The sequence below is a fragment of the Barbus barbus genome (genome assembly GCF_936440315.1).
Source record: "Barbus barbus genome assembly, chromosome: 41".
Lineage (NCBI taxonomy): Eukaryota > Metazoa > Chordata > Actinopteri > Cypriniformes > Cyprinidae > Barbus > Barbus barbus.
The window spans coordinates 1099480-1127192 of NC_136719.1; the positions used below are offsets into that span (position 1 = coordinate 1099480).

At 43.8% G+C, this 27713-nt stretch overlaps 1 protein-coding gene across 1 annotated transcript in view; it reads left to right on the forward strand.

Annotated features, from left to right (window-relative positions):
- Positions 1-5930: 5930 nt before the first annotated feature.
- Positions 5931-27713, forward strand: part of LOC306860354 (V-type proton ATPase subunit S1-like) — a 37147-nt gene continuing 15364 nt past the window's right edge. The window contains exons 1-9 of the mRNA XM_079402012.1: positions 5931-6067; positions 6978-7104; positions 7676-7750; positions 7932-8122; positions 9007-9047; positions 9183-9268; positions 9827-10089; positions 18654-18704; positions 18844-19081. Coding sequence (XP_079258138.1) covers positions 5949-6067; positions 6978-7104; positions 7676-7750; positions 7932-8122; positions 9007-9047; positions 9183-9268; positions 9827-10089; positions 18654-18704; positions 18844-19081 — 1191 coding nt within the window. The 5' untranslated portion in view covers positions 5931-5948. The remainder of the gene's footprint in view (positions 6068-6977; positions 7105-7675; positions 7751-7931; positions 8123-9006; positions 9048-9182; positions 9269-9826; positions 10090-18653; positions 18705-18843; positions 19082-27713) is intronic.

Consider the following 27713-nt stretch of genomic DNA (forward strand, 5'->3'; position numbering starts at 1 on the left):
TGTGTGTGCACTTGGATGGGTTAAACGCAGAGCACCAATTTTGAGTATGGGTCACCATACTTGACAATACGTCACGACTTTACTTTACTTTAGTGGAGTGGGCTTTCAACCCAGGCGGGCAGGGCACGCCTTGGACTTCGTAAGCCAAGGCGATGGCATCCACTATCCAGTGGGCCATCCTCTGCTTGGAGACAGCCTTCCCTTTATGCTGGCCTTCGTAACAGACGAAGAGCTGATCTGAGGTCCTGAGGCTTTGCGTTCTGTCCACGTACAGACGCAGAGCGCGAACGGGACCGAGAAAATCCATACATCCTGGGGGAAGCGCATACTTGCGTAGGCCCCGGGACAAGCTGTGTGCCAGAGCATCCGTGCCGAGGGTCCCCTTGGTCAGAGAATAGAACAACTGGCAATGAGACGTGTCCGGGGCGGCAAACAGATCTACCTGTGCGGTCCCGAAGTGCCTGAAAATCAGCTGGACCACCTGGGGATGGAGTCGCCATTCTCCCGGTAGCACCTGCTGCCGTGAGAGCTCGTTGGCTGCACGGTTGAGCAAGCCCGGAATAAAAACGGCACGAAGCGACCTCAGATGCTTCTGACTCCAGAGGAGGAGTTGGCGGGCGAGTTGTGACATGCGGCGGGAGCGTAGACCACCTTGGCGGTTGATGTACGCAACGGTTGCAGTGCTGTCCGAACGGACCAGTACGTGCTTGCCTAGTAGCAGCGGTTTGAAGCGGCTCAGCGCAAGACGTACTGCTAACAACTCGAGGCAGTTGATGTGCCAATGCAGTTGAGGTCCCGTCCACAGACCTGAAGCTGCATGCCTGTCGAACGTGGCCCCCCAGCCGGTGGCAGAGGCATCCGTGGAGACACAGAGTGCCTGGACACTTGTTCCAGGGGAACACCTGCCCGCAGGAACGAAGGGTCCGACCACAAGCTGAGAGTTTGGCGACAGTGCGGAGTCACTTGATCCTGGCACGAGCCGCTCTGCCACGCCCATCTCGGGACTCGATTGTGGAGCCAGTGTTGGAGCGGCCTCATATGAAGCAATCCGAGCGGCGTAACCGCGGCTACAGATGCCATATGCCTCAGGAGCCTCTGAAAAAGTTTCAGTGGTGCCGCTGTTCTGCGTCTGAGCGTGCTCACGCAGTTCAACACCGACTGGACACGGGCCTCTGTGAGGCGCGCTGTCATGTTGATCGGGTCCAAATCCATACCGAGAAAAGAGATCCTCTGCCCGGGGGTGAGTTTGCTCTTTTCCCAGTTGACCCGAAGCCCTAGGTGGCTGAGGTGACTGAGCACCATGTCCCTGTGTTCGCACAACTGCTCTCTCGACTGGGCTAGAATAAGCCAGTCGTCGAGGTAGTTGAGGATGCGAACACCATGCTCGCACATGGGAGCAATGGCCGCCTCTGCGACTTTCGTGAAGACGCGGGGCGACAGGGCCAGCCCGAAGGGTAAGACCTTGTACTGATATACCCGTCCCTCGAACGCAAAGCGAAGAAACGGTCTGTGTCGAAGGAGAATCGAGACATGAAAGTACGCGTCCTTCAGGTCGATCGCTGCAAACCAATCTTGGGGACGGATGCATTTGAAAATGCGTTTCTGCGTAAGCATCTTGAACGGTAGCCTGTGAAGGGACCGGTTCAGGACGCGCAGGTCCAAGATTGGCCGTAACTCACCACCTTTCTTGGGTACAATGAAGTACGGGCTGTAGAAGCCGGTCTTCATATCGGCTGGAGGGACAGGCTCGATCGCGTTCTTCGCCAGTAGGACTGCGATCTCTGCCCTGAGCACAGGGGCATTGTCCGCCAGAACACGGGTGAACAGAATGCCCTTGAAAGCCGGGGGGCGCCGGGCGAACTGAATCGGAAACAGTCTTTTCCTGTAGAGTTCGGAAGTGAAAGCAAAAGCTCGGCTCCGAAGTGAAAGACAATGTGTGCGTGAGCCCGCTTCCTGTTTATACCCGCGCGGCGGGGCGGGGGCGCATGACGCGTTCACGCACGCCAACGTTCATTGGCTTGTTCTGTAGATACTCGAAGTTACGTCGAACGTGAGCGACTGAAAGGGAACTGATCAATCTAAAAGGCTTAGCATACATCCTTCTTGCACAATGCACACTATACAATAAAATATATTATAATATACAATGTTAGCCCTAATAAAACCTGAAATATTTTGCTAAAGCTTTATTGTATAGGACAAATAAAAAAAAAAGCAATGCAAAAATAAAATTGTGGTGAACCTCTGCAAACCTGTCAGAGCTACACCTTTGTGACCTTTAAAATTTCCCATAGTAATCAGATATAGAACATAACAGATTCCTGAAAGAAATGAAAATCAGTTTTAGGCTGTTTAAGGAATATATATTTTTGCTGTAAACCAATCGATAAAGACATTATAGAACGAAAGCACAACAAATAGTACAGAACAGCTTTATATACGTCATTTTCTTTTCTTTATTTTTTATTTCAGAAGTATAATTCAGTACAAAAGTATGGAGCGATTTTTGTGCCAATATTTATCAAACAAATCCAGTGTTTTGCAAATAAACACAATCTGCGTTGCAAAGAAAAACTCGACTTTCAAACAAACGCAAAGTGATTTTCAAATACAAAACTCTTTGAGAGAAAATGCAGAGGTATGGACAAATATATGTATTGTGTGTTACAACTGTGAGACTCATTTGCCTTTTTATGAGGAAACTTGGCTTGATTTTCTCACAAATGCGACAGGCTGATTTTCTCACACGAGTGCGGGCAGATTTTCTCACATGTGCAATTGAGCAACTTTCTTTTCAAAAACAGCAGATGGTGCTGTCAGTCAATTTACGCTAGTCTCCCGAGACCTGAAACACCTCTTTACACTGGCTTTCCTGTAGCTCAAATAGTAGAGCATGGCGCTAGCAACGCCAAGGTCATGGGTTCGATTCCCAGGGAAAGCAAGAGCTGATAAAATGTAAAAACTGTAACTTGAATGCAATGTAAGTCGCTTTGGATAAAAGCGTCTGATAAATGTAAATGTAAATGTTTACCTTTTCAGACCAATATGAGTGGGGAACAGATGAGTTTCTGTCTAACTAGATCTATAATTAACCATTTAGATGTTTTCACAAAGCAACCCTACTACAGTGTCAGTGAAATTCACAACTTATTTATTTAAATTATTAATAAAAAAATGAAAACAAATCACATTATTTAGTGCAATATCTAAAACTTTTTTTTTTAAATGATGTAACTGTGCAATCATTTGTCTAAAATAATTACGTATTTTTTAGCTTAGCAAAATAATGAATATTTATTTTCTGGTGTCACTCTTGTCCTGTCAACTGGGGAGAAGGATCAAGTGATAGGATCACGCTGATATAATACTAAATTCAGTATTTAATAACCAGTGGTTTAATAAACAGCGTGCTACACGGGTGAAGACACACTCTGGACAGCGAGGACTCTTCTAGGAGTGACTCAGATGACCAATGTTTGCATTTTAAAGAGCCACTAATATAATTCCTGACGGTAGCCTTTTATTCATAACTTCACGAGTTAAAATGTTGCTCGGCCATATATAAAAAGCTACATAATTTTAGTTGAATTTTTCCAAACTATTGGCTATATAGGCTATTGTCAGAATAAAATCTGCTGGTATATTGGTTGAAATGGGAAATATCTCCTTACAGGCCACTTTTAGTTTTAAATGTTGTACAAGGCATGTATATTACTATATATAAACATAAATATGATAAACTATGATATCCCTTATGAACATTAAAATAGTTTTTACTATAGTAAAAGTGTGGTAACCATGTTTTTTTTGCAGGTTACCATTTCAATATAGGCAGCTTTACTACAAATACCATGGTATTTATTTAGTAAAACCATGGCTAATTTTCATAAGGGATATTAATGTTTAGATTATATTTTGGTACATTTACATAGCAGAATCACAATAAAGCTCACCTGAACTTAAACTAGTTTGATTATAGTAGCCTATTTGTATAATTAGATTAGCCTACTCCTTTCAGTAGGTTGTCTATGTGTAGTTTTATACTTGTTTAAACTTTTACTGCAGAGGTAGCTACAGCATTTCTCTCCACTGTAGGCTATGTTTCAACATATATACTGTAGAAGAAAGAAAATAAATCTTACTTGACCTAACGTAAAAATAAAATTCAAAATGCTTTCATTTTTGGTACACAATATTGTCGCTATCCACTATACATTTGCATTTTAGTATTACAATATATTGTGACACGATATATTGTTATACCCCTGCATTGTTTTAAATGTTGAACAATTGTATCAATATATATGTATATTCTATATCCCGCGATCCAACAGAGATAAGAGGTATGGAGAATGGATCAGTTTTTATAGGGAAAGCCTGCCTAGTTAAATGTTTATCCAGGTCACCTCTGATTTTTGAACTAATCAGTCATGTTAACAACTTTACAGCACTTGTTGTGAATTTCCCTGACTCTGTAGTAGGGTCGCTTTGTGAAAACATCTAAATGGTTAATTATAGAGACAGTAAGACAGAAACTCACCTGTTCCCCACTCATATTGGTCTGAAAAGGTAAAGAGGTGTTTCAGGTCTCAGGAGACTGGCGTAAATTGACCGACAGCGCCATCTGCTGTTTTTTTAGAAAAGAAAGTTGCTCAATTGCATTTGTGAGAAAATCAGCCCGCACGCATTTGTGAGAAAATCAAGCCAAGTTTCCTCATAAAAAGGCAAATGAGTCTCACAGTAACACACAATACATATATTTGTCCATACCTCTGCATTTTCTCTCAAAAAGTTTTGTATTTGAAAATCACTTTGCGTTTGTTTGAAAGTTGAGTTTTTCTTTGCAAAGCAGATTGTGTTTATTTGCAAAACACTGGATTTGTTTGATAAATATTGGCACAAAAATCGCTCCATACAAAAGAGACAAATAATACAGACCAAAGAACAGAACATATGAGGGAATACAGAATAGAGAGAAAAATATAATACAATTTCCAATTTACCATTGTGTAATACAAGATGTCTTCAGAGCTTTTTTATTGGAGGAGATTTCTGAAGTGATGACAATAATAAATGTAGATCAGAAGTTTTGCAGTTGGGTTTAAATTGAAGGTATCTAGCTTTGTGGATGTGGTATTTACCCATCATACATACCAAATAAAGTTTAAGACGTCATCTAACTCACTATTATCAGAAATATCAGAATGGAAAACAACATTACTGATGGAAATACTACAGAGCAGAAGTAGAAGCTGATATTTGAAGCCAGAATTGTTTATAATAATAACAGAAACAGAATAAATGTGAAACAGATTCTTCTTCCTCTTGACAGAAAGAGCAGAGTGGAGAAATATTATGGTTAAATTTGCTCAGATACTTATTACAGGGGGAATAATGATGAATGATATTAAAATAAATTCATTTTACTTTATTATTAAACAAAAATGTATTTGGCATGGTCCATACCTTAAAAATAATAATGTTTGGTTAAAGTGCTAATGAGAAAGTTTCTCAAAACGTATTAGTACAATTTGAATGCAATATACACCATTTATAAATGTTGAGGTATTTTCAAACTGACCCTGCTGAAACAAAAAACATCGATAGACACCAACACAAAATTTGTAGTGGTTTTTACTGGTTATAATGGGGCTTGTATTGGTTTTAATAGACCCTGTGGGTCTCTACTGGTAATTGGTCACCTTCTACTGGTGGCTTGTTATTAAAAAAAAAAATCCTAATGGAATATGTCCCAAAAACACTACAGGAAACCATTTTTTAATGGTTAAAAGTGGATTGTTTGTAATGGTATTTGTTTTGGATACCACTGGGATTTTCTGTGATTTCACCAAAAACACAAATTAAAGGTGCTGGTGTTTTTAGCCTATCTCGGTATACGTCACTGCTCGGCCGGTTGTGACGTCACGCCTCAGCTGCGCGCGAGGAAGATGGCTGCTCTGAGGACGGTCTCCGGTAACACCGGGATGATTTCGCTTTTCCTTCTGTGTGTGATCGCAGCAGCGAAGAGCGACGAGCAGGTCCCGCTGGTCGCATGGGCGAGCGACGGGTAAAGAGCGACAGGAACGTTATTTGAGTGTAGTTCTGGAGACTGGAGATAGTTAGCTTCGGCGGTTTGCTAGCTGGATGACACGGTCGCTGTCCAGTACTGAAAACCAGAGTAAACACTTCAAGATCAGCTTTAAACACTTACATTCTCTGATAAACAACACGCGTTTAGTAATCGAACAATATGTACACGCTTCAGTGTGCTGGCATTAGACTGCAGGGAGCAGTGTTGATAGATGGTTGTCTTAAAGCTAGTAAACTGTCAGGCAGCATTATGGCCTCATGGATGTCTGGACCGTTTACTAGGATCAAATCCGGCTCGTGTTTGTCAAAGTTACACTCCTGATGCTTATTGTGTGTTTCTGTCTTATGGATATGTGACCCTGGAGCACAATAGCACGGGGATATAGCCAAAAATACATTGTATGGGTCAAAATGATCGATTTTTCTTTTATGCCAAAAATCATTAGGATATTAAGTAAAGATCATGTTCCATGACGATATTTTGTAGATTTCCTATTGTATCAAAACTTAATTTTTGATTAGTAATATGCATTGCTAATAACTTAATTTGAACAACTTTAAAGGTGATTTTCTCAATATTTAGATTTTTTTGCTCCCTCAGATTCCAGATTGTCAAATAGTTGTATCTCAGCTAAATATTGTCCGATCCTAACAAACCATACATCAATGGAAAGCTCATTTATTAATTTATTCAGATGGTGTATAAATCTTAATTTTAAAATAGACCCTTGTGACTGGTTTTGTGCTCCAGGGTCACATGTGTTTTTCTAGACCTGTGCTCTTGTAATGTCTTGTGTGTAGGTTTGCCTTGTCTCCTGTGAATACTCCATCAGCGGGTCACACATGTGCTTTTCTAGACCTGTGCTCTTGTCATGTCTTGTGTGCAGGTTTGCCTTGTCTCCTGTGAATACTCCATCAGCGGGTCACACTGTGTCTGTGGAGGAGCTGGAGTCACACCTGAACACAGCGCTGAGCACTGCACCGCATAATCTGCTGCTCTTCCTGCAGGATAAAGTATGCACTATACTCAAAACACATTATGCAAACAGCTTTATATAGGTTTGATTTAGTGTGCTAATAGGAAATTATTTCCTGATCTGTGCTGCTTTTTGTGGTCATCATTACAGTTTTGTCACTTCCACAGTATTGGATGACAATAGGAATTGAACCCCAGGGTATATAATTATATATAATACAATACAATTTATATATAATACATTTCGTGACAGATTTTGCATACAATCATCAGTCATACAGTCAGTGTGTTAATGAAGTATAAAATTAAATGAAAAAAGGAAGAAAATAAAGCATGAAAAAACCATTCTAAGCATATACAGTTTGCTTTGTCCACTTGTGATTAGCTCACATTACAGAATACATTAATAGTAGTTGTAAATGAGGCCAGAGAGACAGACATCGAGAGAGGGAGAGAGGATACTAGGCTATAATTTCACAATATCACTAATAGATACACATTTCTAAATGAATTACTACTAGAGTTCCTGATGGGTTTTATTGAAGACAAGAATCTGAATTGCTAGTTGAGGTAGTGCTAATCTTATTGGTTGAACTCTGTTTCATTCAGTTGAGTGTTGATGACTTCACATTGTATGGAGGAGTCTTTGGAAACAAACAGGATAGTGTCTTCCAAAATCTTGAGGTATGTTGATGTCTTTTCCATCTGTCACTACTTATATTTATTACTTCTTATGTTTTTGATTTTAGTTGACTTAAAGTTGTTTGTTGGTATTGAGTTTTTTCAGTTATTTCAGACTAAATCACTTGTGCTTGTTAGCTCAAATATGAAAAAGCAGCTCTCAGGTTCTGTGGCATGTTCACAGGCGGCTCTGCTGTCCTCCTCCTCCCTATGGTTGCCATCGGTATCATCGTCTGCCACTGCTTTGGTTTCTACACTGCTCCAGAATCAGATTGATGCGGCTCCTCTCTACATGAACCCAGACACGCTTGCTCAGCTCCGCCTCAATGCATCTGTTGCTGCTTTGCTGGTCTTCCGCCTCCCTTACAGCGGCGGGTAATCACATCTCTTCGACACTGGCTGGAGTCCAGAATGAAATAAATACTGTACTCTGACTACAGATTTTCTTTAAATAGTATATGAACTAATACATTATGCAATTGGATATTGTTTCAAATTGTACTATGCTGCGTTGTCACATGACCTCATTAATGCAGAGTGCCATCCAGTTATCATCTCCAAAAACTATGGCGGTTCTTTTACATATTTAATTATATAAGTTTATTTACAAAGTGTTTTATGCTGAAATGCATGAAGAAGATATAACTAGATTTCTCATCTGTTACCACCTTCTGCAACCAATGATGCAAATAAGCACAGTTAGAAGAGCAAACTGTGTGGGACATTTATGGGATCTTACTATATTTTAAGGCAATAGGATATGCATTGTGACAGAAATTATTACACCACTGACATGAGATTAAATGCACAAAATAATAATTAATGCTAAATAACAATAAAACCACTAATTGTAGCCAGTGTGTATGTTACCATGGATAAATATCTTGGATATAGTGAGTGAAGGGTAGAAAAAGAGATAAAGTGTCTTTTGAAATCCACATAGTAAAAAGGATGAGAGAGGCAGAGCTGAAAAAGGAGAAAAATCCAAGAACAGAATTAGATTTTCTGTCTTCTTTTAGAATTTTCTTCACCATGTGACAGAAATTTAAAGTGACAATAGTATGGTATGCGATTCTGAACACAGCCATTGTTTTCCATTTATCGGGTGAGCATTTCTTTATATAAAATCTCATTTAATTTGGAAACACATAAAGTAATAAAGGGTGAATAGATGAAAATCCCTTACATTTGGCACCTTCTTAATACCTGAAAAGGAAGTCTTGATCTTACGAGGACTGTAAGCTGTCTTTTTCTTGCAGGGCTGATTTGATGTCTACTAAAGAAGTGCTCAGCGGAAATGGTAGGTGTCATATTCAAACATCACTAAGTATCAAAAGCCTTGTGCTCCAACAATTATTATTATTATTATAATTATTATTATTGTAAAACAGAAGTGTTTTCCTGCAAATGAGTGGCATTGTGTTGTTTGTTGTAGATGAGGTGATTGGTCAGGTGCTGAGCATCATGAAGGCTCAGTCTGTGCCGTATACTGCAGTGTTTACTGCACTTGGGCCCTCAATGGTAAGACTTCTCTACAACTATCCTGTATGCATGTACATACCAAAATCAAACCAAAATTGAAATGAGTGATTTTATATGAGTGTAACGACATACATTGAAGTGATTTTAATATTACTGGAAATCAACCGAAAATGATTTATATGCTAAATAATGTATATTGTAAATCCTTTTGTTTAATTAAATACTTTTCATGTAAATTACTTTGTCTCAGTTGATGATTTTTAATTTTTTTATTTGGAGCTTAATAATGTAACGCATTAAGTAGAAAACTAAAAATCTAAAACCAGTAAAACTAATCATTCAAAAGGAATAGTTTCCACTGTAATATCTGTTACATTCGAAAATGTGCTCACATAAAATGGACAGTTTTCAAAAGAGTTGAATTTGTCAACGCAAGACTACTAAAATTAGTTTTCACAGGTGCAACTTTTAATATATTATTTAGGCAAGTGGCCCCACTGCTTTACATTTTCAATGGGAGATTGTGTGATTATATCAAACCAGTGTAGGAGTTTAATGTGAGCAGAATACATTTAAGGTGGCTTGTGTTTGTCTCAGGTGTTAGAGGAGGCGTCTCCAGCTGTGCACTCGGTCTGGTCACGATCCCTGCTGCAGTCCCGTCGTGAGGAAACTACTGCTCCAAAGCCGCCTTTGGAGTTTAAGGAGAAAGGCTCCACCTGCATTCTCTTGTGGGCGGAGAAGCTGGTGGTCAGCCAGTATCGCTCAGGAAAGTGGGAGAGGCATGACCTTGCCCCCAAAACCTTTGGTGAAGGTGTGTCACCCAGCCTGTCGGGATCATCCTGCAACGAGACTCACTCCCGGTAAATAGTGCTCAACTGCTTGTGAGGTTTAAGTTAAAGGGAACATTTTCCTCAGGATTTTATTTTTCTTCTAAAATCAATTTCTAATGTTAGATTTAGGTTAGTCATTATCATCATTATCATGACAATTTTCCACCCTTTTTTGAGAATTAGATGAAATGACTAAACTTTAAGACTACTACTGCTTTTATCATGATTGGCTAACTACTGTATGTGAAAATAGTAACAGTGCCCCTCCATACTAAATAGCCATTGATATGTAAACATACTCTGTCATGTTGATCACTGTGATTCAGTAGACCCTTCATAGAAAATCTGACCTGTGGAGGTTGGCCTACAGGGTTTGGACCATTCACATTAGAGCAAAGAAGGGGGCTGTGTTTTAAATTGCTCTGTATATTCTTGTATCGTACATTTTTTTGGCACCTCATGATCTGATTCTGATTCTGGCAGTAATAATTCTTATCATAATTGCATGCATTCATTCACACTAATGCAAAGATCTGTTTGCACGTACGGGATGTTTTTTCCTGTCCTAAAGACATAACTGACTGTTTAAAATTATTTAGCATAAGATGCAATTGCAAATTTAGAGATTCAAGTGCATTAAACTGCTTGCGTGAATCACCTGCTTGCGGTAAGCATCCTGTCTCTAGTGCACACAAGTGCACTTGTGCATATGCAAAAAAATTAATTTATTTAAATGTAATTTTTATTCTTATGTAATTTTTTTAAATTTAAACATTTTAATGTATAATTTAGATTCAGAATCATGAAAAAAGAAATGCATAATTTGATTTTTTTCGATTTACATCCTTTTTCGAATAGTACTCTCAATGTTGACTGTGCTGCATGATATATAAAATAAAGTAATATTCACTGCTGTATAACAGAGTATTGCAGTTATAATTCAAGATTTTAGCAATTCAGCTGAAGTGACCACAGGTTACATTGAAGTACAATTTCAGAAAAAGAAAATATGTAAATGAGAGCTGCTTTATTGGGCATTAGTTGTATTAAATGCAGTCAAGTCAAGTCAGTATTATTTGTATAGCACTTTCAACAATGCAAATTGTGTCAAAGCAGCCCTACATCGGCTTGATACAAAGCTGGGTGGCTCCACATCAGCTTTACAGTATTTAGACGGGGAAATATTTTGTCGAAATAGTGTCATTCTCCTCTGGCCTGACAAAATCATCAGTTTAAATCTAGACTAAAGCAGAATCAGATTGTGTAAAGGACTCATCTGGTTCCTGTGGTCTTGTCCCGATTTCCGTCTTGGAGACAGGGTCTTCACTGGGGATCAGTCTCTGGGGCTCATCTAGGTGTCCTGGCTGTAGAGGTCATCTCTAGGTGCTGATCCACCATCTGATCTGGATACAGTCTGGATCTGGGTGGCTACGGTTACCTCGGAATAAGAAAGAAACAGACTAATATTAGCGTAGATGCCATTCTTCTAACGATGTAACAAGTACATTGGGTGTTTTGGGAAGTGTTCCCGGTTCCAGTTGACCTAATTAATACAGCCTAACTATCCTTTAACGGATTTGAATTATAGAAATGCGAGAGTATATTATGTGTAAACCAGGTTAAAGAGATGGGTCTTTAATCCAGATGGGTCTTTAATCTAGATTTAAACTGACAGAGTGTGTCTGCTTCCCGAACAGTATTAGGTAGATTGTTCCAGAGTTTGGGCGCTAAATAGGAAAACGATCTCCCGCCCGCAGTTGATTTTGATATTCTAGGTATTATCAAATGGTCAGAGTTTTGAGATCGCAGCGGACGTGAAGGACTATAATGCGATAAGAGCTCACTCAAATACTGAGGTGCCAAACCATTCAGGGCCAGAGCACAGAACCGGGTCAATGTGGTCATACTTCCTGGTTCTAGTAAGAACTCTAGCTGCTGCATTTTGAACCAGCTGGAGTTTGTTTATTAAACGTGCAGAGCAACCACCCAATAAAGCATTACAATAATCTAGCCTCGAGGTCATGAATGCATGAATTAATGTTTCTGCATTTGACATTGAGAGCATAGGTTGTAATTTAGATATATTTTTAAGATGTTTCTAGCATTTGTAAAACTGCATTTTTCCATGTTTTTCGAAGGAAAGATTGCTATCAAAAAGTATGCCTAGGTTCCTAACTGATGACGAAGAATTTACAGAGCAGCCATCAAGTATTAGACAGTGATCTAGGTTATTACATGCAAAAGTTTTTGGTCCAATATTTAACACCTCTGTTTTTTCAGAATTTAGCAGTAAGAAATTGTTAGCCATCCAGTTTTCGCGAAGAAATATAGATGATACCCAGCATAACAGTGAAAGCTAACCATGTTTCCTAATGATATCTCCCAAGTGTAACATGTAAAGCGTGAAAAGTAAGGGGCCAAGTACTGAGCCTTGAGGTACTCCATACTGCACTTGTGATTGGTATGATCCCTCTTCATTTACTGCCACAAATTGATGACGCTCAGATAAATACGATTTGAACCATGCCAGTGCACTTCCTCTAATGCCAACATAATTTTCTAGTCTATTTAAAAGAATGCTGTGGTCGATAGTGTCAAACGCGGCGCTAAGATCCAGTAGCACTAATAGAGAGATACAACCACGATCAGATGATAAAAAAAGGTCGTTTGTAACTCTAATGAGAGCAGTCTCAGTACTATAATATGGTCTAAAACCTGACTGGAAATCCTCACATATATCATTTTTCTCTAAGAAGGAATATAGTTGTGATGATACTACCTTTTCTAATATCTTTGACAGAAAAGGGAGATTCGAGATCGGTCTGTAATTAATTAATTCTTTGGGGTCAAGTTGTGTTTTTTTAATGAGAGGCTTAATAACAGCCAGTTTGAAGGTTTTTGGGACATATCCTAATGACAATGATGAGTTAATAATATTCAGAAGAGGATCTATGACTTCTGGAAGCACCTCTTTTAGGAGCTTAGATGGAATAGGGTCTAACATACATGTTGTTAGTTTAGATGATTTAACAAGTTTATACAATTCCTAATTTCCAATAGAAGAGAATGAGTGGAATTGTTCCTCAGGGGATCTATAGTGCACTATCTAATGAGATACTGTGGCTGACAGCTGCATGGTTGCAATTTTATCTCTAATAGTTTCGATCTTGGAAGTAAAGTAGTTCATAAAGTCATTACTACTGTGCTGCAGGGTAATGTCTGCACCTGCTGATGTTATATTTTTTGTTAATTTAGCCACTGTATTAAATAAATACTTGGGGTTGTGTTTGTTTTCTTCTAAAAGAGACGTAAAGTAAGCAGATCTAGCAGTTTTTACTCTAATTTAGTTTTTCTCCAGCTGTGCTCCATTTTCCGGGCTGCTGTCTTTAGGGCACGAGTGTGCTCATTATACCACAGTGTTGGACACTTTTCCTTAATCTTCCTTAAGCGTAAAGGAGCAACCGTATCTAAACTGCTAGAAAAGGGATAGTCAATAGTTTATGTTACATCATCAAGTTGTTCTGAGCTATTGGATATGCTGAGGAATTGAGATAAGTCAGGAAGATTATTTATAAAGTAGTCTTTTGTGGTAGAAGTGATGGTTCTACCATATTTGTAACAAGGAGTTGGCTTTACAGCTTTAGCTATTTGGAATATACACAAAACTAGATAATGATCTGAGATATCATCGCTCTGCTGCAATATTTCAACGCCACTGACATCAATTTCATATGACAGTATTAAATCTAAAGTATGATTTTGACAATGAGTAGGTCCTGAAACGTGTTGTTTAACACCAATGGAGTTTAGAATGTCTATAAATGCTTTTCCCAACGAATCTCTTTCATTATCAACAAGGATATTAAAATCACCAGCAATTAGGACTTTATCTGCAGCCAGTACTACCTCAGATAGAAAATCAGCAAATTCTTTAATAAAGTCTGTTTGGTGCACTGGTGGCCTGTATACAGTAGCCAGTACAAACATCGCAGGGGATTTATCATTAACACTTTCTTTGGATAACGTTATATGAAGCACCATTACTTCGAACAAATTATACGTGAAAGCCGACCTCTGAGAAATACTGAAAATATTGCTATAAATTGTGGCAACACCTCCCCCTTTACCTTTTGGACGCGGTTCATGTTTGTAACAGTTATCGTGGGGGGTAGACTCGTTTAATGTAGTCATCTGGTTTTAGCCAGATTTCTGTCAAACAAATCAGATCTATATGGTCAGTGATCTTATTTACAAAAAGTGCTTTTGTAGAAAGGGATCTAATATTCAATAAGCCAAGCTTTATCATTTGTTTATCTGTATTATATCTTTTTTTTATTTGTTGAACATCAATTAAATTGTTACTCTTACTTTGGTTTGGATGTTTTCTGTATTTTCTAGTTCGGGGAACAAACACAGTGTCTATAGTGTGATATCTAGGTGAAAGAGTCTCTATGTGCTGAGAATTAATTGATTTCTGTGACGTGAGGTGGCTAGCAGGCGATCGGTTTAGCCAGTCTGTCTGCTTCCTGACCTGGGCCCTAGTTAGTCAAGTGCGAACTCTAAGACTATGTGCCACATTTCTAAAGAGAAGAGCGGGACCACCCTAGGAGGGATGAAGACCATCTTTTTTCAATAGGTCAGGTCTGCCCCCAAAATTCTTCCAATTGTCTATGAAACCTGTTATTCTGCGGGCACCACTTAGACATCCAGCCATTGAGTGACGACAGTCTGCTATGAATCTCATCACCCCGGTAAGCAGGGAGGGGGCCAGAGCATATTACAGTGTCTGACATCGTACTTGCAAGTTCACACACCTCTTTAGCATTATATTTAGTGATCTCCGACTGGCGAAGTCGAACATCATTAGCACCGACGTGAATAACAATCTTACTGAATTTACGTTCAGCATTAGCCAGCACTTTTAAATTTGCCAAGATGTCAGGCGCTCTGCTCCCGGTAAACATTAGACTATGGTGGCTGGTGTCTCTATTTTCACGTTCCGTACAATAGAATCGCCAATAACCAGAGCACTTTCATCAGGTTTCTCAGTGGGTGCCTCACTGAGTGGGGAGAACCTGTTTGATGTTTTGATCGGAACGGAAGAGTGGTGTTTTGTCCCGCGACTAGGCCGCCTCACAGTCACCCAGCTGCCCTGCTGCACGGCTTCTACCGGAACCAAACAATGTACAGGACTCCCTGAGCTAGTCGCATCCAAAGCAGTATCTACAGCCCTCACATTCTTACGGTCCTCAACTAAAGTTTGGATGCGTGTCTCTAATTCTGAAATCTTCTCTGTCAGCCTAACTATTTCCCTGCATTTATCACATGTGTTACGGTACTGTGGTTTTAGAATAAATGCCACGACGAAGGAGTAAACAAACAAAGAAACTTTAATCTGCATAAACACACTTTCTATTAATTAACATACGGTCTAAATCCTGACTGGAATTCCCCACAAATACAATTTTTCTCTAAGAAGGAATATAACTGCGAGGATACTACATTTTCTAGTATTTTTGACAGAAAAGGGAGATTTGAGATCGGTCTGTAATTAACTAAATCTTTGGGGTCAAGTTGTGTTTTTTTAATGAGAGGCTTAATAACAGCCAATTTGAAGGTTTTGGGGACATATCTTAATGACAGTGATGAATTAATAATAGACAAAAGAGGATCTATGACTTCTGGAGGCAGCTCTTTTAGTAGTTTAGATGGAATAGGGTCTAACATACATGTTGTTGGTTTAGATGATTTAACAAATTTATACAATTCTTCCTCTCCTATAGTAGAGAATGAGTGAAATTGTTCCTCAGGGATATAGTTGTAAGGGAACTGTTGTGTGTCTGTATTGTGTTCCTGCCTCTTGTCCCCATATTTGGTTTGTTTCCTGTCCTTGTCATGTCATTAGTAGTTTATTCTGGTCCAGCCGTGTTTGTTAATTTACCTGTGTATTTATAGTCCTGTCTGTGTTGTGCCATTTCGTCTGGTCTACTCGTTACTCCCCGGTGTTCCTGTCAGTGTCTGCCTTGCCTTGTCCTGCCCTGATGTCCTAGTAAAGTATGTTTTTGAGTTACATCCTCGCTTCCGTGTTTCCTGTGTCCTCCCTGCTGTGTGCACCGTGACAGAAGACCAGACCAGTACAGTAAGCGTCGTCCCTTCACCGCGTTTTGTTTTGTCCAGTTTTCTAGTGTTTTTTTTGTTCCTGTGTTTGGTGTTTTTGCCCGCCGTTTGCGGGAGTCAAGCCCGCCGGATCGCCGCTGAGTCAAGCCCGCCGGATCGCCGCTGACTCAATGCCCGCCGGATCGCCGCTGACTCCAGCCGGCCGTTCGCGGGAGATCACGCCGCCGTCCGCGGCTCAAGGACCCCGCCGTTCGCGGGGTATCACGCCGCCGTCCGCGGTTCACCGTCCCCGCTGTTCGCGGGAGATCACGCCGCCGTCCGCGGCTCACCAACCCCGCTGTTCGCGGGAGATCACGCCGCCGTTCGCGGCTCACCTTGCCCACTGAATCGCGGGGAAGGCCAACCCGCCGTCCGAGGTCACTCGGCCCGACACCGGTTGGGGCTGCCTCCAGCCCACCGGTCCCTGCTGTTGGGATGGTCAGCCGGCCAGCTGCCACCGTTGTTGTAGTGGCAGCCGGCTGCCGCCGTATTGACCAGTGACCGAGGACTTTTTAACTTGTGTCTAGCCCCGGAGGGCTCCTGATACCCCCACGCCCCCAGGGAAATTTTTGGGGGGGGGTAGTAGGGTTCCGGCTGTAGGGGCCGGGCCGAGAGGGGTCCGAGGCCAAGGCTCCGTAGACCATTTGCCTTGGCCTTCTGTGCTCCCTGCACCGCCATGGTCACCTGAGCCCCTGGCTCCACCATGGCCTCCTGGGCTCTCCTGGGTCTCCGCTGGTCTCGTCCAGCTCTCCTGGGTCTTCGCTGGTCTCGTCCAGCTCTCATGTGTCTCTGCTGGTCTCGTCCAGCTCCGCTGTGTCTCCGCTGGTCTCGTCCAGCTCTCCTGTGTCTCCGCTGGTCTCGTCCAGCTCTCCGATGTCTCCGTCTGTCAGTATCGCTCTGGAGGTCCCTGTCCTGTGTTCCGGTCCGTGTCTGTCCTGAGAGGCCTCCAGAGCGCCCACCCCCCCTCCCCGATGGAACTGTTAAGGCTCGGGACGAGCCTTTCGGGAGGGGGGGAGTAATGTAAGGGAACTGTTGTGTGTCTGTATTGTGTTCCTGCCTCTTGTCCCCATATTTGGTTTGTTTCCTGTCCTTGTCATGTCATTAGTAGTTTATTCTGGTCCAGCCGTGTTTGTTAATTTACCTGTGTATTTATAGTCCTGTCTGTGTTGTGCCATTTCGTCTGGTCTACTCGTTACTCCCCGGTGTTCCTGTCAGTGTTTGCCTTGCCTTGTCCTGCCCTGATGTCCTAGTAAAGTATGTTTTTGAGTTACATCCTCGCTTCCGTGTTTCCTGTGTCCTCCCTGCTGTGTGCACCGTGACAATAGTGCACTGTCTGATGCGATATTGTAGCTGACAATATCGCAAACAACAAGAGAAGGAGAAGCCATTACGCACCGTGATTGAAGAATGATTCTCTTACTGCTGTTCTTTGATGAACTCGTGAAAAACGGAGCGAGAAAAAGTATAAATAATAACAATAATAGGCGTGAATAGAAAAGCTAATGGAACTGCGAGTGACAAGCTAACCGGCTAACGAATGCTAACGCGCTGCACGCGCTTTGCACTCACGGTTTTAAAAAGCGAATGATCAAATTAGGTAGATTAGTTTGATAGATAATACCAGAAATATGGTGGGAATTAAGTTATATATTATCACTTTAAACAACAGAGAGTGAAAGTAAGAGAGATTCAACAGAAAAGTGAAGCTATACGGAGCTACAATCGCAAACCTCTCAGCAGCACGACAGATAGAAGCAATCGATCAGCAATTCAGTAGTCTACTGTTACAGTTCAGAGTTAAAATAACCATGGTTTTATTATAGAAAAAGTCTAGTAACCATGTTTTTTTGGCAAATTGATTACAATTTGCATAACCACAGTTTTACTACAAATACCATGGTTAAACTATGGTTAGTGTAGCAAGACAATGGTTTATTTGTGGTTACCATGGTTTAGCTCTAGTAACCATCGTTTTTTTTGTTTTATTTGTAGTAAAACCATGGTTAATTTTCGTTAACACGAGCACTGATGACTTCATGAATATGATAACTAAGCATATATAAAGTTGAATTGTTATATAAAGTTATAAGTATGTTTATTAAAAACAAGTTTTGTAATAATTATTTCGGACCTTTTGACGTTGATGATAATTCAGATTCGGATCTTTGAATGTAAACTTTGAAAACCCCTCCTATAGGAGACACTGATTCAGTGATGCTCCGACAGTGAATCAGTGCTCCTTTCTATTTATCACATTCTCCATGGACCTGCAAAATTTATGACCACAGGATAACTGGATTTGAAACTTGCACTTTGATATGTTCAGTATAGGTAGCATGGAACGGCAACAGTGTAGTAGACAATTAAAGTGCTGTGCTATTAACAAATAAATGTTTATGTTGGCAGTTCATGAACCACAATTTTCTCTTGAAACACAGGTTGGTTTTGAACTATGAAGACGTCCTGGATTACCGTTCTTTTAAGATCATGTAAGTGTTTAATTTTCGTATTTACACACACACACACACACACACACACACACACACACACACACACACACACATACACACAATCTCTGTGTTCTGTATCTCTGTGTTGGGCTTGAACTGTGTTCTGTATTCTCCTCAGTTTTGTAATGAACCGCCGTTACTATAAGGTTTCTGCCCGCCATTGGTTCACCATGAATCTGGTTCATCTGGAGTATGATGGGAAAAATGCCATGTTCAATGGCAGCCGTTACATCTACGCCCCGGCCGAGTACTCGTACCGCTGTGAGTCCGTGAGCAGTTCCCGCTACACTCAGCTGTCACCCCACTCAGACAAGGACAACGCCAACGACTGGCAGATCTCTTTTGATGACTTCCAGGTAGGTTCTGAAACAGTGAAACCAAAGACAACTAGACTTCATGGTTTCCATGGTTTAAAGTCTATTATAAACATTTTCTATATTAAATGAAACATTTTCTTGTTATGCTCAGCTTAAAAAAAATTATCGACTAGAAATTGCTCTTTGTGAGTGCAGTCTACTTCAAAAATTTATATCCAGTGATCACGACTGTAAAAGCCATGGAGAGTGCTTTGCACACATAGGCAGGCAACAAAACCAAAGTTTAAAACAAACAATTCCTTACTAGTGTGCAGTTAAAAGTTAAAGCATGCTATATACAGTAGTACATTAACTATTACCTAAACATTAATATGCAGTAGTCGATTAAATATTTAACACTTAAACGTTACATTATAATATAAATTTTAAGTATAAAGTATACATTTTATTCTACACTACCAGTCAAACTTTTTTGGACAGAAAGATTTTTTATGTTTTTAAACAATTCTCTTCTGCTCACCAAGCCTGCATTTATTTGATGTAAAGTACAGCAAAAAAATATTTTGACTAATTAAAATAACAGATTTTTATTTGAATATGTTTTAAAATGTAATTTATTTCTGTGATCACAGCTGAATTTTTTAGCATCATTACTCCAGTCACACGATCCTTCAGAAATCATTCTAATATTCTCATTTGCTGCTCAAAAAGCATTTGTTATTATTATTATTATTATTATTATGTTGAAAACAGTGTAGAATTGTTTTTTAGGTTTCTTTGAAACTTCAGAAGAACAGTATTTATCTGGAGTAGAAATCTTTTGAAATAATTATAAATGTCTTTATCATCACTTTTGATCAATTTAAAGCATCCTTGCTAACTAAAAGTATTAATTTCTATAATTTCTTTCCCAACAAAAAAAATGATGCTGTCATCAGAAGAGAATGATGCTGAGCAGAAGAGAATTAAAAAAAAGCATTAAAAATCTTGCTGTTCAATAACTTTTGATTGGTAGTGTACTTCTAATTCTCATGTTGCCAAGAACTTTTTCTTTGGGTACTACAGCTAATATTATCTGTAGCAAAGAGTTTTCTACGCATATGCTTGTAGAAGTTGTCAATGAGTTGTTCTAGTTAGTCTAGTTACTTCACTAATAGTTACGTTTTTGCCTGTCTTTGAATACCAATGTAATCTTCTAATCTCAGAATATGTTGTGATCAGGGTTTGAAATTAACACCCGCCACCCGCCAAATGCGGGTAAAAATCAGCTGTGGCGAGTAAATCAGCTGTCAAATCACTAGCCAATTTGGCGGTTACTTTTCGTAAGTTGTGTTCACTCATTAATGTCTTGGGTAAGTTCATGCAAGCCAAGTCTGCGCAGGTTTAGCACAAATACTGAACTCATAAGACAGCATGACATTATCGAGTATATTGCAAAAACCAAACAAAACACCTACAGAGTGCACGCATACACGACATGATAGTCTGGTTAGACTAACTTAGACTGAATCATGCAGTGAAAGAAAGCACTCTATTAATATGCATTCAGAATAATCACATAATTCAAGATAAGGGGGCAGAAATTGTATATATTTATATCAATTCATATAGTTAATCAATATCACATGAAGAGTGCCGTTTTTTCTTTAAAAATCAGGTTACAAATGTGATATTGATTTTATACAACAGTTCAATTAACAATAAGTTAATATCAAGAGACCTACGCTTTAGACATTATATTGGCTGTTTTTTTCTCTTTCGCCAACAAAAAAACAAACAAACATTCCAAACACAACCACAGCACTGTTTTGCGTCTCTGAGCAACATGAATGAATCAAAATGATTCAGTTCAATCACAACGACTTGTTGCCACCTGCTGGTGTTTTTAATTTCACATTTAAAGTATCTTTTCATTTTTAAAATAATTTCAAATGTCAGTATTCAACATTTCATGTTTAAAATATCAAAACATTATTTATGCATTTGTAACTGCAGGTTAAAGCATTCCATGTCCCTCTAAGCTGCATTACCATGTGTAAATACATATAAATGCCACTTCAGATGCATCTTCTGTAAAGATGAATTTTCTTGATACTGATTTCATTTGTTTAATAACAGCCTAAATTTATTATTATTATAATTGTCTGATTAAATACAAGAATTTGACTCAAGAATATCAAAAACTTTAGGACTCAGCTGTCCACTTAAGATATCAGTACAATAAAACACTCAGCAAAATGTTGTCTAATTATCATTACAATCCAAGAAAATACTGAGATATTTTTCTTTCTTTTTTGTCAATATCGCACACCCCTAGTACTAACACAAAATGATATGCAACAGTCGCTTTGTCACGTCCAGTGTAGAGAGCCTCAAGCTGTTGTTTATTTCCCTTTTTGTTGGCTAGTAGAAGTTATGAATGGCCGGTAACTTAAAAAATGTGTAGCCAAATTGGCTTGTGAGTGAAAAAGTTAATTTCAATCCCTGATTGTGATATATAGCGGTGGAGGAAATTGTTACTAGTAAACTGGTTTATGTGGTATATTGGATTATTTTTTCATCTAGCCACTGAATAAAACTATGTATCCTCAGTATATTTCACAGTAAAGATAGAGCTCTCAGTATAGTAATTCTTTCTGTGTGGCTTATTTTTATACCGAGCCATTACTAATCAAAATTAAAGTCGTGCCTAATGTTTCTCAACATTGTTACATAAATGACTGCTGAACAAATTTTAAACATATGTTGAACTCTCATCAGACTTTTAAACGTCTCGGTTACGTATGTAACCCTCGTTCCCTGAAGAAGGGAACAGAGACGTCACGTCGGTGACCGACGAATTGGGATCTCGCTTAGAGAGACCAATCCCCTACGAGAGTATCTAAACGAGCCAATGCACATTGGCATGCGATTATTGCATCCAGCTGCCGCTAGTCACAGCGTGAGTATAAGTAGGCAGCGGGTGCAGCGCATATTCAGGTTTTCGCTGAGGAGCCGAGCCGGTGACCCGGCCGCTCAGCGGTGGTACAGCAGCCGTGGCGACGGGACGTGACGTCTCCGTTCCCTTCTTCAGGGAACGAGGGTTACATACGTAACCAAGACGTTCCCTATCAGTCGGTCACTCCGAGTCACGTCGGTGACCGACGAATTGGGATCCCTACCAAAGGGCCACGGATACTGCCCCTTCCAGTGTCCTGTGGAAGCCTCCTGTGCCCCTATTTTTTGGCGCAGGTCAGGGCTAGCACAGAAGACCAGCTACTGTTGTCATGGCACTACCCACTCAGTAAGACTGGATAACACTGGGAAAAAGCGTACCCGTTCCAGTTGGAACCGGACGCTGCGGAAGCTCGCCCTTCCCGAAGGAGGTCCGGAGCAATTACGCATATGATCAACCTTTAGGCGCATATGGAAATTAGAGGAATTTGTACCTCATGGAATTTGGCAGAAGACCTGCCGGGGAAACACGGCTCTCAGGCTATACCGTGGACTATACACATATGGGGTCCACTAAGGCCTTTCATATGGAACCCAGCCCTCTACCGGTTCTCATGGATTCAACGAGTGAGGGCCTAGCGTCAGATGCTCCGCCACATCTGATTGCCGAGGGGATGGAGGAACTCGACAGGGTCTACAGTACGGACTCTCTGGAGCAGTTTTAGCAAGCCGACCCGAAAACGGAACCTCTCAGTGCTTCTACCCATTTGAGGTGAGAACACAGGAGGAAACCGGTTCCCCACGAAGGCTATAGAACCTAGCGAACGTGTTAGGGGTCGCCCAGCCCGCAGCTCTACAAATATCTGCCAGCGAGGCGCCACGAGCCAACGCCCAGGAGGATGCAACAGCTCTAGTAGAGTGAGCTCTCAACCTGAACGGGCAGGGCACACCCTGTACCTGATAAGCCAGGGTGATGGCGTCCACTATCCAGTGGGCCATCCTCTGCTTGGAGACGGCCTTCCCCTTCTGCCGGCCTCCGTGACAGACAAAGAGCTGGTCTGAGGTCCTGAAGCTTTGTGTCCTGTCAACGTAGCATCTCAGCGCTCGGACGGGACAAAGCAAAGCAAGGGCTGGGTCTGCCTCCTCCGAGGGCAGCGCTTGCAGGCTCACCACCTGGTCCCTGAAGGGAGTAGTGGGAACCTTGGGCACGTAGCCAGGCCGGGGCCTCAGGATTACCTGGGAGTCAGCCGGCCCAAACTCTAGGCACGAATCGTCGACCGAAAATGCGTGCAGGTCCCCTACCCTCTTGATGGAGGCCAATGCAAGCAGGAGCAGAGTCTTCATTGAAATAAACTGCAGCTCAACTGACTGCAAAGGCTCAAATGGGGCCTGCTGTAGTGCTTTCAGCACTAGAGACAGGTCCCAAGAGGGTATAGAGGGGGGCCGTGGAGGATTTAACCTTCTTGCCCCCCTAAGGAACCTGATGACCAAGTCATGCTTACCCACCGACTTCCCTTCCACGGGGTCATGGTTGGCAGCAATCGCAGCCACATAGACTTTAAGGGTGGAGGGAGACAGCCTTCGCTCCAACCCCTGCTGCAAAAAGGAAAGCACGACTCTGATCGGGCACTTTCGGGGGTCTTCTCGGTGAGAAGAACACCACTCGATGAACAGGTTCCATTTCAAGGCGTAGGCCTGTCTCGTGGACGGCGCTCCAGCCGAAGTGATGGTGTCAACTACCCCTTGGGGTAGGTCACCTAGAACCTCCGCGTCCCGTCCAGGGACCAGACATGAAGTTTCCAGCTTCTTAGGTCTGGACGCGGGTGCCAAAGGTGCCCCGTCTCTGAGTCAGTAGATCCTTCCCCAGAGGAATCTGTCAGGGAGGGGCTGTCACGAGGAGCATCAGTTCTGAGAACCAAGTCCGAGTGGGCTGGTACGGCGCCACGAGCAGGACCTGCTACTCGTCCCCCCTGATCTTGCATAGTATCTGTTTTTGCGAGAAGGCTCACTGGGGGAGACGCATACTTGCGAAGGCCCCGCGGCCAGCTGAGCTGGACCGTCTGGGGATGGAGTCTCCATTCTCCGGGGAGCACAGCTCGTGACAGCTCGTCGGCTGCCCGGTTGAGCAAGCCCGGAATATGAATGGCACGAAGCGACCTCAGATGCTTCTGACTCCAGAGGAGGAGGTGGCGGGCGAGTTGCGACATGCGACGGGAGCGCAGACCACCTTGTCGGTTGATGTACACAACGGTCGCAGTGTTGTCCGTGCGGACGAGTACGTGCTTGCCTCGTAAGCGCCTTCTGAGACGGATCAAGGCCAGACGTACTGCTAGCAACTCTAGGCAATTGATGTGCCAGTGCAGTAGGAGGCCCGTCCAAACCCCCGACACTGCAAGCCCGTTGAACGTGGCGCCCCAACCGGTGGTGGAGGCATCTGTGGAAATCACAGCAAGCCTGGAGACCTGTTCCAGGGGCACTCCTGCCCGCAGAAACGAGAGGTCTGACCACGGGGTGAGGGTTCGGCGGCAGGCCGGTGTAACTTGGACCCGGTGAGTGCCGCGCTGGCACGCCCACCTCAGGACTCGGCCATGGAGCCAGTGTTGAAGCGGTCTCATATGAAGCAGCCCCAGCGGCGTGACTGCCGCTGGAGCTGCCATATGCCCCAGTAGCCTCTGAAATTGTTTCGGTGGGACCGCTGACCTGCTCTTGAACCTACTCAGGCAGTTCAACACCGACAGAGCACGTTCCTGCGTGAGGCGTGCTGTCTGGCTGACCGAATCCAACTCCATACCGAGAAAAGAGAACCTCTGCGTCGGGGAGAGTTTGCTCTTTTCCCAGTTGACCTGAAGGCCCAACTGGCTGAGGTGTGACACCAAATCCCTGTGTTCGCACAACTGGACCTGAGACTGAGCCAGTATGGGCCAGTCGTTGAGGTAGTTGAAAACGCGAACGCTCTGTTCTCTCATGGGAACAAGGGCTGCCTCCGCAACTTTTGTGAAGACACGGGGTAACAGGGACAGCCCGAAGGGCAGGACCTTGTACTGATATGCCCGTCCTTCGACGCAAACCGCAGGAATGGGCTGTGGCGCGGAAGGAATCGACACATGGAAGTACACGTCCTTCAGGTCGACCGCTGCAAACCAATCTCGGGGACGGATGCACCCAAAGATGCGTTTCTGCGTGAGCGTCTTGAACGAAAGCCTGTGAAGGGCCCAGTTCCAGACACGCAGATCCAAGATTGGTCGTAACCCACCGCTTTCTTGGGCACAATGAAGTAAGGGTTGCAAGCCCTGTCTTCATATCGGCTGGAGGGACCGGCTCCATCGCGTCCTCCGCCAGTAGGACAGCGATCTCTCCACATGAGACACGAGCATCAGCTGCCTTCACTGCTGTGAGGTGGATGCCCCTGAACTGGGAGGAAACTGAACCGCATAGCCGAGTCAGATGGTCCCCTGGAGCCAGCAAGACGGGCTGGGTAGACGCAGGCACCCAGACACCGTACAAGCGGACCAGCGGGACCACCGACGTACCCGCGGTGGGGCAGCGAGGTGGAACACAGGAACACGGCCCGTGGCGGACCAAGGGGTCTGGGTGTGCGGTGCACGCTTACCTGGTTCCGAGGTTGGCAGAGGGTGCGTGAGTAGGGCCTTTGATGACGCTCTCGAACCGCCCACTGCTGCCAGCTGGCGAAGAGGAGGATGAGCGCGGTCCGGAGTTGGTCCGTCCGTGACTCTCCATACCCTCTTGGGACCCAGAGGCAGAGACAACCGCTTCTTGTCGAGATTTTTGAAATAGAAGAATCTCCACCCGGCCCTCCTCCGGGGGAGGGGGAGGCGCATCCGCCACCTCCCAAAGCAGTCCTCTCTCTCTCTGGGTTGCCCGTCCTGCGCCTCTTGCTCTTCCGCTCACCGCCAGGTTTGACGGGGGCCAGGACGGGCGGGGCGGCCTGCCTACGCCCAGCTCAACGGCACCGCCTCTGGAAGCTGCTGCGGATGCGGTGCGGGAGCAGGGACAGACGCAGGGGCCGCCCTCGGCGACAAGCAGGCTGGGGCGCTGCAGCCGGCGGACGGGTGGAGGCAGCAGCTGCCCGCCGGGGCAGGAGGTGTTGGATCACCTCAGCCTGCTCGTGAGCAGCCGAGAACTGCTGGGTCATGTTCTCGACTGCGTCGCCGCAGAGGCCAGTCTGGGACACAGGGCCCTTGAGGAACCGATACTTTGTCGGTGTCCCCATGTCGACCAGACACAGCCAGGGGTGAACGTCCTGGACCACAAGTGTGGACATCGCACGACCCAGAGACCGCGTCACCTTCGTCGCTCGTAGCGCGAGGCCCGAGGTACAAGCTCTCAGAGCTTCCGGATCGTAACCACCCCCGTGCATGTCCTCAGTGCTTTTAGCCTGAGGACCCTGCAGTAACGCCGTAGCGAAAGATGGAGGCAGCTTCCCCACAGGCCATATAAGCACCGCCGGACAGACCAGACGAGTACCTACAGGCCCGGAAGGGGAGGCACGGTTCGCCCCGCCGAGTGGAGACGGTATTAGGACACAACTGCATCGCAACCGACCGCTCCACCGGGGGGACCCCCGTATACCCCCTAGCTGCGCCACCACCGAGGGTGGTGAGGGGGAGGAGCTAGCAGGGCGGTTTCTGGCAGTAAAAGGTGCCGTCCACGACCTGGTAAGCTCCCCATGCACCTCCGGGAGAGAGGCACTGGGGCAGGGCGCTGAGAACCAGCGCAAACTACCCCGAGAAACCAGTCGTCCAACCTCGAGGGCTCGGGACACGGTGGGATCTCCACTCGAGCCCTACCCTCTCAGTGGCCCGGGAAAGCATAGCCGTGATTTCTAGATCCGACTCAGGCACTGCTACTGCCGGAGCAGCAGCAGCCGAATCTTCTTGCCCAGAAATCTCCAGCTCACCCTCCGATGCAGCAGTCGACGTCTGGTCATCGGGAGGAGCGCCAGGGTAACTGCTGGTGCTCCCCTTGTAGAGGGCCCAGCACGCTCCACTGACAGCTCAACTGGTTTTGGAGCGCAAGAGGGGCGATGGTCCCTCAAGGGTTGGTTCCCTGGAGGGTTTGCCACCATGCCACCGCCTGAAATGGTCCCCGTCTGTCTGCAGCCAGAACGAGAGCCAAATCAAGGCAGGGGCAACAGAGTTCCGTCCCTTTGTCGAGGTATTGGAGCCTGGCCCGCAACTCCAAGATGATCATCTTCCCACCATGAGAAGATGCCTCATCCACGAACGCCACCTCAGCATGCTTACTGCCCAGGCATGTGAGACAGTGATCATGACCATCACCCGGCACCAGGTAACGACCGCATCCAGAATCGCACGGGTGACACGTTGTCTGAAGCAAGACCCAACTCGTCTTTACAAAGACGCAACGTCGAGTTTGCCAGATGCAACGTCGTCTTTAAAAAGACGCACCCGTGAATGCTCTTTTAGAGAAATCACTCTTTCAGTGTGCTGAAGCGCACAGGGGAGATGGCCACTTGCAACACAATCAGGGGGTAGTGCAGCCTGATGTGTGCAATCCACTCGACACAGGAAGAACCACCGCCGCTGAAGCGCCGTACCGCCAGCACGAGAGTCTCCCAAAGAGCGTGCTTAACTCGTTGAATTCACTCGTCAGCAGAGGTCAGGAGCAGAACAATGTAACCGCTCGGCTCCGAAGCGAAAAGCTGAATATGCGCTGCACCCGCTGCCTACTTATACTCACGCTGTGATTAGCGGCA